The sequence below is a fragment of the Cynocephalus volans genome, chromosome 15 (genome assembly GCF_027409185.1).
Source record: "Cynocephalus volans isolate mCynVol1 chromosome 15, mCynVol1.pri, whole genome shotgun sequence".
In the NCBI taxonomy this organism is placed as follows: Eukaryota; Metazoa; Chordata; class Mammalia; order Dermoptera; family Cynocephalidae; genus Cynocephalus; species Cynocephalus volans.
This window is the reverse complement of record NC_084474.1, coordinates 77,659,263-77,670,373: the sequence shown is the minus strand read 5'-3', so window position 1 is coordinate 77,670,373 and position 11,111 is coordinate 77,659,263. Positions and strand designations below refer to the sequence as shown.

The 11,111-nt window shown below is 46.6% G+C and overlaps 1 protein-coding gene across 1 annotated transcript in view; it reads right to left on the bottom strand.

Moving 5' to 3' along the window:
- Positions 1 to 652: 652 nt before the first annotated feature.
- The window catches only part of FAM91A1 (family with sequence similarity 91 member A1), a 68,952-nt gene continuing 58,493 nt past the window's right edge, over positions 653 to 11,111 (bottom strand). The window contains exon 24 of the mRNA XM_063079369.1: positions 653 to 799. Coding sequence (XP_062935439.1) covers positions 788 to 799 — 12 coding nt within the window. The 3' untranslated portion in view covers positions 653 to 787. The remainder of the gene's footprint in view (positions 800 to 11,111) is intronic.

Here is an 11,111-nt window from a genome sequence, read left to right as displayed (position 1 = left end):
CTTCAAGTCTGGCTCTGCTCGTCCTGGAGGCTCAGTGAGCTTTGCAATGTTTTGGGGCTTTTTTGTTTTTGCTTGTTTTCTAAGCCCCTTCCTGCTTAATTTAGCCAAACTTGGTTTCTGCTTCACAGAGATTAAAAATCCAGATGGATGCATTGCATCAACACAAAGAAGTTTCCATGGCAACACACACAGAGGGTGAGAGTGGGGCGAGCTGGCCATTCAAATGCATGGGCGTTTGGGGTCACTGACTATGCCATACTCTTGCCACCCTCACCAAATAGCTCCCTCAAGAAAGCAAGTGAGCAGTGATAAGGTCTCACCACCACAGCTTCAATCATAACTCAGCTTCAATCATAACTCAGGCTGGGGACAGATATTAATGCATAATCACAAATACCTACACCATTACACGAAAGGATGCCCTTATAATAGAGAAGTATTCTTACTACCTGTCCACATATAAAACAGTAATAGCTAATATTTATTGAGCACTTGTATACCAGGCACACTCTTTCCATGTATTATCCCCTTTAATTCTGAAAATAATCTCAGGATGTCAGGATCTCTATTTGCCAAAAAGAGAACTGACAAATGAGAGGTTAAGATCTTTGCCCGAGGTCACATGGTGAATCAGTCAGGTAGGCTAGGGCATATGTCGGTAACACACATTTCCAAAACCTCAGTGGTTAAAACAACAGACGTTGCTCACTCACGCCTCCTTCTGTCTATCACAGGTTGGCAGGGGCCTTGCTCCACGGTGTCCTCACCTGGGGCAGATTCTCTGCCACTATGACATCACCTGTGAGAGTGACAGAGGGAAGGGAATGAGCATATTGCGCACTGGCTCGTAGAGACTTCTCCCCAGAAATGACATCATCACTTCTGCTCACATCTCATTGGCCAAAACAAGTCATGTGGCCCAGTCTGACTTCAAGGAGGTGGGAAGTACAGCCAGCCTTGTGCCAGAAGAGGAGAAATGGGTCATTGGTGGGCAGCCCTACTGGCTACCACTTTGGTGGAGCCACATTTTGAACCCAGGCAGTCTGACTCCACTGCTCATGACTCTACTCTCTGCTCTTACTCTTTCACTCTTTCCTTCTCTTTGTCAATCAACCCTTTGGGGACAAAAGAAATAGAGAACAAGGAAGATTCTATTATTTGGATTCTTCATTCCATACTACATGCAAATTCGCCTAACTAAATGACTTGCAAATGTGTTCTTTGATATGAGGATCATTAATATATCACCTCAAATATCTCATCATCACTCAAACTCTGGTACTAAAGCAGCCCATTTTCCAAAACCAGCCCCTTAAGGATAGATTGCATAAGTCCTTATAAAATGACCCCCAAGGTGGAGAGGAATGGGTAAAGGGGCATGAAAATCAACTACAATGTATTTTGAGAAGTAAAATTTAAAGTAAATAAATAAATAAATAAAATGACCCCCAAAATACACCAAAACATGTAAGTCATTTTAGGACATTTTTGCATTGAAGCTATTCATTAGTTTGGATTTCCACCAGGATTTTAAAAAGAAACAACGGCTGCTCAGAATACATTTGTTTAGCATGATTGCATTTTCCAAGTAAAATGCAATCATCTGTTTAAATCATTACAAGGTAGTTCTATTTTGGGGGGAAGAAAAAGAACACCTTAATTTTAACAACAAAAATAACCAAATGTAGTTAAAGATGTATAAGACAAACAGCTTCAGGGATATACACATCTCATGTGTATCTCACTGTGTTCTTTTAGGGAATTGAGAATTCTTTAATAACCTTCTTCTCCAGACAAAGATATCTGCAGACAGACTGCTTTTGTGACTAAAGTTCCTATAATCCATATACCCCCTGAACAACTTCTGGCGGACCAATCTCAAATTGTCTTTCTCGGCCATCCTCAGACTGGGACTTGGTGACAGTTCAGATTTTACAGCTACTTCCCCTTAGAGTGGCCTCTTTCACTGAGAGGGAAAGGGAGCTCCACATGGGGATAGCTCCAAAGTCCCAGCATGAAGCCCTGGCTCTGTGATGCTCTACATGACTTCATGGGGCATGGCGGGAACAGCCTGGGTTTAGTGATTATGCATATTATGTACCAGCTGTGTCACCTTAGGCAGTGCATTAACCCACTTTGTCATCAGTTTTCTCCTTTGTGGAATGACGGTGCCATCTCCATAGGGTTGCTGCAAGGATTGAATTTGATAACCTAAGTGTAGTCCCTACATTAGGGATGACAAATATGTTTCAGTGATGGCCAACTCCAATGTCTGGAGCACTGTGTTAAGAAGGATTCTGAGGACAACACACCTGAGTTCAAAGGAAAGTAAGGTGAATGACAGTGGTACCAGGGAAAAGGCGCTGGACCTAGGACAGTCTCCCTTCTCTCTTTCCTTTTCCCTTCCTCCCCTCTATGGTATTCATCAGGACTCTCTCAGTTATAAGTGACTTAAACCCAATTCAAAAGCTTCAGCCAAAATGGGGTTTTGTTGGAAGGATGCTGGACTATCTCAGAGAATTGAAGAAGAGCTAGAGCAATCAGGAGGACAAGTCCAGTGACCTCAGTGACAGGGAGCAGTCACAAAAATCATTACCAGGATGCACAATCCATCTGTCCCCCTCCTTCTCTCCTCTACTCTCCTCTCTTCTCTCCATTTCCTGTCTCTGCTCTGTTTGGCTTCACACTCTCTCTTTGGGCCTCAAGCCCCTCACCTGTAAGTTTTGAGGGATGGTCTCAAATCAATGGTCCCAGGACACCCAACACGCCCTCCATGTCAGCCAGCGTTCTCTCCCTCTTCCCAGTCCCACTTCCACCTGTCATATGCAGCCTTCCTGGCCACTCCACTGGACGTGACTGGCCTTTGGAACAGGTTGTTGCCATTTATTGGTGAGACTGTCCTCGTTACTGCTGGTGGCAACCTGGCCTTTTCTAAGTGGTGGCTGGTACAGCCCTCTCTCCTCTGGTGAGCTGTCCCTCTTGGCTCCTGCCTGTTTGTGATGCCAATTATTATTTTAGTGCCAACTGCCAATCCCAGGCATGTGCTGCTCCCTGAAGCCCAGACAACAGCTGGCATGACTGTCCTGTCCTCGATTGTTAGCATTTGGCTGAGCAATTGTGTACAGTGTGCTTCTCCAATGAATAAGTGACTAGGGCCATCTTTAGTGGCTGTCATCCAATTCTGAACCAGCCACAAGAGCAATTTAGATTTTAAAAAAAACTGGCCAGACTCAAGGGGTCAGGACCACCACTGAAGAACTAGACTCTGAGTTTCCTTTCCTAGCTGCATTTTGGAGATTAAGACCATCAAACTGTGCAGCGATGTCAAGACGGGGTAAGAACTTGTCAATCTGCTGAGGACACAGTAAAACAAGGGAAATCTCTGCTGATGCACATCATATCCATGGTTTGACAAGTACCTTTTTTAGTTTAATTACTCCTGTTTGAGTGACAGGGAGTTAGGATTGTAGGATTGTCTCTTTTGCTTCCAACAATTCCATAAAAAGAACAAGTAACTCCATGTAATCTCAAGGAAAGGGAATAAATCAGAAACCGAGGTCATTCACTCATTCATTCATTCACAAATACTCATATTTACTGAGTGCCTTCTATTTTCCACATACTGTTCTAAAAGCTGAAGATGCATCGGGGAACAAAATAGAAATCCCCACCTCGTGGAGTTTACATTCTAAGGAGAGAGACAGACAATAAGCCGGACAAAAGTAAAACATACACCATGGTAGGTGGTGACAAGCGATGGGGAGTGGCAGGGCAGTAACAACTGACTGAAGGGAAAGCTTCAGTCAGAGTTAGTAACTACCTTTGTTTCCTAGAGCTGCTGCAGCAAAGCACCACAAACTGGGTGGCTCAAAACAACAGAAATTTATTCTCTAAGAGTTTGGACCAAAAGTCCAAAATCAAGGTGTCAGCAGGGTTGGTTCCTCCTGAAGGCTCCCAGGGATAATCTGTTCCATGCCTCTTTCCTCTACTCCAGCGTTGCCATAAATCCCTGGGGCTCCTTGGCCTGATGTGGCATAGCTACTCTGCCTCTGTCGTCACATGGTCTTTGTCCCTGCATCTCTGCAAGTCCTCTCTTCTTCTTACAAGGATGCAGTCATTGGATTTAGGGTTCATCCTACTCCAGTATGACTTCATCTTACCTAGTCACATTGGCAAAGACCCTGTTTGCAAATAAGGTCACAGTCTGAGGTTCCAGGTGGACATGATTTCGGTTGGTGAGGACACTACCCAACCCAACAGAGTACCATTTAATACAGTAAAGACGTGAAGTGAGGAGACAAGCATGGCATCACCTGGGGGAGACTGTACTGGGCGGAGGAAAGTCTGTTCTGGGCGAATGCAAAGTCTCTGAGTGGGTGTCTCTGGAAATCCCCTTACAAAGGAAGTTAATCACATAGAGAGCGCTCTAGGATGGATGAGGATAATAACTCTGCACATGCAGCATCATGGGGAATAGAGGGAGGAGGAGGGCTCTACACCATCCCCCCGCCCCACTCCTTGCCTCATTTCCACCCTCCAGGGTGAAGGTCCCACTCCAAGATGAGGAAACGATCACACCTACTGACAGTCACGGTTGCCAGGTATCAGAGGGTCTCATATGTATTTCTCTCTCTGGAACTCCTCCCCTCCTGGCCGCCATCCTTCAGGATGACAAACTTGTCCATGGCCTGCCTCCTTGAGGTTGACGTAGCCATGCTGCTCTTTCTTTACTCTCTTCACCTCATTATTGTGGATGTTACAGAAAGATTTGGAGTAGGGAGCCCAGTTAGCCTCCTACTTAAGTCCTCCAGCCCAACCGTGCAGCTCCGTGCTGGGGCAGGGAGGCAGGCACTGACTGATCTTTGCAGTTCATGGTACTGTGGTACCTTGTTTCCCATTTGGCAATTGCTTTTTGTTGGGGACAGCTCCTGCAGAGACCCCACAGTGGGGAGGTGAGGGAGCCCAGGTGGAATTTGGGCAACCTGGGCCCTGGAGTTATTGTCAGTGCACCTCATGCTCCACATCTTAATTAAGGGAATCTGTGCAGAGAACTAGGCCCATAGCCAGTGGCTGATAGGCCATGAATCCTATTATTACTGACGCTGTTCTTGTAGCACTTTCTCCATCCTTATTCTATCCGGTGAGAATTTCCTCACTAGACTGTGAGGTCTCTCTGTAACCACAGGGCCTAACAGCAACTCCAGCATGTGCACTCACCCCTGCCTTTGCCAGAAGGTCCAAGAAATAGAGCCCCTGCAAGCCCAGGATCCCCCAAACACCCTCAGAACAGGTCTAGTCCTAAACTGTATTCCCGTAAACCCATAAAACATAAAGACCAATATATCAAGGAGCCAGCACATTAAGAGAAAAGCCAACAGGTATAGGAACATAGAAAACATCCCTTTGATGAACCAGAAAAAGGGGAGTTGGAGCCGGTCTTGTCTGCCCTTGAGAGGACTTGATGTTCTGGGGTCAGTGTCTAGACCTGGGGGGATGGGAAAATGAGGGATTGGCTTCATTTTTTTAAATACTACTAAAAATCCTTGACAGGTGTCTACTTTCACATCCATGTGTGAGATTAGTCCTATTTTACACTTCATAGATGTGGAAACTGAGGCTCAGAGGGCAAGTTAGAGGCCAAAGGTCACAAGGCCTATAGGTGACTCTCATCCTAGTGGCACTCTGCATGGCTTAGCCAGGTGTTGGCAGTGGCCAGGCCACCTGAGGAGCATGGCCCAAGCAGGGGTGACTGTTGGAGCTTCCTAGACTGTGGGCTTGTCCTGCATTTGCATGGCCCAGCCCTCTCTTCTCCTTAAAGTATCATGAAATCTCCTGATCATCTCCTCAGCAACCACTTGGACAGTGTCTTCAGGGGATACAGAAGATTATGTTAAACTGTCTGAATGGAGAACAAATCCCTTCCTCCCTCTCTCTGTGAGTCTAACAGTGACTTATTTTTCTCCAGCCTTTTGCAGCATAATTCCTGCCCAAAGCACCCTTCCAGGGACTTCTGTCTGCCTCCCACAAGCACACCCAACCCACATTAATAAAGGAATATTCGTAAGGTGGTTAGAAGATGCCTGGCTCATTATAAGAGCTCCATGAATGGAAGCTATTATTTTGAGTGTGTTTTTTATTATTTTAAATTTACAAATAATAATTGTGTATATTATATATTTATGGGGCACAGCATGATGTTTTGATATGTTTACATTGTGGAATGATTAAGTCACACTAATCAACAAATCTATCACCTCACCTACTTATCATTTCTTGTGGTGAAAACATTTAAAATCTACTCTTTTAGCAATTTTGCAATATAAAATGCATTATTAATTATTTAGTCACCACTTGGTGCAATAGATCCTTAAAGCTTATTCCTGTCTAACTGATACATTGCGCCCTTTAATCAAATCTCTCCTTTCCCCATCCACCCCCCTCCCCCAGCCCCTGGTAACCACCATTCTACTCTCTACTTCTATGAGCTCAATTTCTTTAGATTCCACATGTGAGATCATGTGGTATTTGTCTTTCTATGCCTGGCTTATTTCACTTAGAATTCAGCCTTTAGAAAGGACATTTATCAATTAAAAAGTAAATATATATATACACATTATATATATATAGAATGTACATTCTTTCATTTGCGGCTATTCTTTTTTATTTCTGCAGTTATCCAAGAGAAATTGAGTTAAACCATCATCAAGGACAACCTTGAATGGGGAGATACACAAAAGGTAGAAGCGGATGGAAGGTAAACCGGGTGGCCCCATCCCTATCCACAGCACAGAAAGGCTTAAGGATGGACTGTATGGTGGAGGGAGCCGCCTCCCCCTCCCCCTGCACTTTCACGAATCACTCATTGGCTATCCCCCTGGGTCTCTGGAGTGGGTAGAGGACACACTGCTGGTCCCTGGAGTCTGCCCTTCAGAGGAACAGTCCCTCAGCTTCTCTGGGGAGCTGAGCTTCTGCAGGAGACTTTGCTGCCTTGACCAAGGCTGGCATCTCTGGCTGGACTAGAGGGAGCTACTTCTGCAAGATGGCCATGGGGTGAGCCAGAACCTCATGTCTGTAGAAAAGCACTTACCATTCCTCTCCACAATTCCCACAGTCTCCTGACATGGTTGGCCTCACTCTTGTAAACCTTCTCCAGCAGTCAAATTTGTATGGTCTCTTCCTAGTCACCCTGAGCCTCAGTTTCCTCATCAGACACCATATGATCTCACAGGTCCCATCTAAAGGGTCTTTGATGTCTTAAAGCATGATACAAATTGAAATTGTAGTGGATATACGTTTTTTGCCTGCCTAGAACCACCCTTATGTAATTCCATTGGTCCTGGTGAGGCTTTCAATAACAGGGCCACATGACACAGGATAGCCCATTCCTCTGGCCACAGGATCAAGGCAGTGACCCAATATGAGCCAAGCACTTTCCTCCTTGTGACTCTTCTTCTCGAGCTTATGGGAAAAATAGCTTTTGCCTTTGAGAGGAGAGAACAACACAAACACAGAGAATGAAAACAGGAGAGGGAGAAAGAGCTGGATTTTTGTCACTTGTAGGCAAAAGTTATGAATTTCCCAGGATTAGCTGTAGGGGTGGGAGTCAGCAGACCCCTCTTTAGGGCTGGCCAAGAAGAGGGCCTACTTGCAGCCATAGCCCAGGGTACTCCACTCTCATGAAGCTACCAACTAGAGGGAACTCGGTGTAAGGCTCAAGGGCCAAGTGAAAATCACAGCAACCTTTACCCAGTGATGAGCCCTCCCCAAAAGTCACCCACAGCTTCAGTTCCTGTATATGCTGATGCCATCCTGCCCCAGCACCTGTGACTCTCTGCCTAACAGTGTCCTCTGGCCCAGAAAGTATGCTCAGCAGGTTGGCAGGGCAGGCTGAAAGTGCCAGAGAGCTAATGCCCACAGGAGCAATTTCAACCAAGGAGGTACGCGGGTTAGGGAAGCAGTCCCCAGCTTCCTCGCCCCTCAGTGGGACAGTGCCCAGGTGGGTCCTACACAGGCTCCCGGAGGGTGCTCCTCGGACATGAGCCCCAGTTGCTCACAGCATTAACCCTCTCACTAACCCACCCTTTAACAGCTTGTCTCTCTTCCCTGCCCCCACCTGACCGCGCTTCCCGAGTCACATCCCAAGTAAGCTATTTGCACCAAATCTTTGGCATCTGTGTCTCCTTTTGACATAACCCCTCTTCTGCCTCAAAAAGCACATCTTTAAATTGTACTTAAAAAACAAGCCATCCAGTAGTGATGTCACCACCACTCCACCTTCTGCAGATGCACAGCTGAGACACTGAACGTTGGGGCTTCTGTGCACGCCGCTGAGACGGCCGGCGGCCTTGGTCGCTTTCCTCCATTATTTTCATACATCGTTCATGACTAAATTCCTCTTCAATTCCTCTGAGGAAAAGACGGACCTTGACACCAGCCATCTTCGTGTGCCTCCGCCGACTTCCGGTCACGGGCTCTGCTGGCCCCGCCCCCAGGCGCTGGTTTCCGGTCAAGTGGAGTGGGGGGGGTGTGTTCCCGGGGCTTCAGGGCTTCCACGCCGGCTGGCCTCGCCTTCATCACTGGCCCTTGACCGCGTCACACAGGTGCCGAGGTGGCGGAGGAGCAGCTCCAGGGGTCAGCCTCGGGCGGCGGGGAGCGGAGGAGGGAACGCCGTGGCCCGCACGGCCCGCGGCCTCTGCGACTCGGAAGCTCGGCCCTGCCCGCCTCGCATGGGCCATCCCGGCCCCCTGGAAAGCTCCATCTCCAGCTCTTGGATGGCTCGAGGCATCCTTCAGTCCCCAGCTCCATGTCACCTCTTCAGAGAGGCCTTTGCTAGAGAACCACGAAAAGTGGCTCCCGCTGCCACCCATTCAATGCCTCCCTGTCTGTTTTCTCCACGAGGACTCATCACTCCCTGAAAAGGTCTTGTTTACTCATATCTTTGTTCGTTGTAGGTGCCCCCGCCTGACTTCCTCCTTAAAGAGTGTGAACTCTGGAAGAGCAGGGAGCTCAGCCATCGTGTGGTGGCAGAATCCTAAGACAGCCTCTGTCTCACACCGTTCCGGCAGCTGCAACAAAATGCCATAGACTGGGTGGCTCATAAACGACGTGTATTTCTCATAGTACTGGAGGCTGGAAGCCCAGGATCAGAGCTCTGGCAAATTCGATGTCCGATGAGGGCCCCACTTCCTGATTCCAGACGCTTCCTCGTTCACTGTAACCTCACAAGTGGAAGGGGACAAGGGAGCTCTCCGGCGTCCCTTCTATAAATGTATTAATCCTGCTCAAGAGGGCTCCACCCTCACGACCTAAATTACCTTCCAAAGGCCTCGCCTCCTAATACCATTGCATTGGGGATTAGGTTTCAACATATAAATTTGGGGGAGACGCAAACATTCAGTCTATAGCAGCCCTCAAGATTCCCGGCCCTCACTGTACTCATATATTCTCTCACTTATTCAATCAAACACTTATTTAGGTGCCGCTGTGAAGGAATTTTGCAGATGAAAGGTTCTCAAATCGGTTAACCTAAAGGATAAGGAGATTATGTGGGTGGGCCTGGATGTCAGACACAGAGAAGTCAGAGAGAGTCAAAGTGCGAGAAGAACTTAACCCAGGAGAGAATACCTGTTGGTGTGGAGATAGAGGGGGTCTTATGTCAAGGAATGCAGGTGGCCTCTAGGAGCTGAGAGCAGTCCCCAGTGGATGAACAACCAGAAAACAGGGACTTCAAGCCTATAACCACAGGAACTTGAGTCTGCCACATCATGTGAGCTAGGAAGAGGCCCCCAAGCTCCAGAGGACAATGCAGCCCCCTGACACCTTGATGGTAGCCTGTGGGACCCCAAGCAGAGAACCCAGGCACATCATGCCCAGATTTCAACCCACCAAACTGAAAGTAAATAAATGGATGTTGTTTTAAGCCACTGTGTTTGTGGTTATTTGTCATGTAGCAATAGAAATCTGATACATCTGGAACATTTTATTAAGTGAATAAAAGAAAGATTGAATAAATGTTAACCTTTAAGACTCAGTAACATACCTCCACTGCCACCACACTGACTCAAACTACTCCCTCTAAGCCCCAAAGCCATCCTCTGTATTCCCTTTGTGATGCCAGGGCTGGGTCAGATGCTCCTACGGCACATGCCTGGGGGAGAGGTGTGATTTCTAGAACTAATCAGGTAGGAAGAAGAGGCTGTGGATACTGGGTAGGCCCACAAAATGGCCTACCTCGATTGTTGCCCCCCAAATATATTCATGTCATTTGTGAGAATGTTTCTGTGTTATTTTACATACAGACACTCCCAGGATGAGACCCTTTCCCCTAGAAATTTATACATCATTGACCTATAGCCTTAAGCTGTGATATACTCAAGACAGTTTTCCAAGTGAACTCAACCAACAGGTTAATAAGACTGGGAGCGGCAGGGGGAGGAGATGGAATATAAGTGAATTCAGCTTACTCTTTTGAAAAGAAAATCTATGCTACCCTTAGGCATGTTGAGAAGTCGCCCATAGAAATGAGGATTAGAAAGTGAAATACTGCCACCCACCGGAAAAGAAAAGCCTGCGAAGGAAACTGAAGCCATGAGGGCCTCACCAAGCTGCTCCCAGACCCCAGACCCTGGGCTTTAAACAGAAAGCGAAAGTTGGCGCTTTACCAGACTCGTAAGACCAACACGCTGTGAGTTGGACAGTGACTTTTTTAAAAAACAGCAATAAAAACACTGAGAGATAAAGTTAAAAGTTTAATTGGGCAACTATGCCCTTTTGGTATTCTGGGTTTACAATGGCGTCGTGCAAAGGACAGACAGCAGGAACGGTGTGAAGTCTGGCAGTTCTGCCTGCGGTTTAGTAGATGCTTGCTTGGAAAATGGAAACTATTCATTGTTTCTTTTTTCATGGGAAAAACATACAAAAACCACAAAACATTTTAAAGTTTTAGAGTTTTACAAAGCTCTTTTTTTCTCATACACTGAGGGAAAAATCACACACTTGGTGATTTGGGCCAAGAATAAGCCCCTGAAAATTTATTCAGAACTAAAATTCATTGTACTTTCATATGAAGATTTTTGGATTGAGAAAATGAGCCAGTCATCCACAAACTTTAT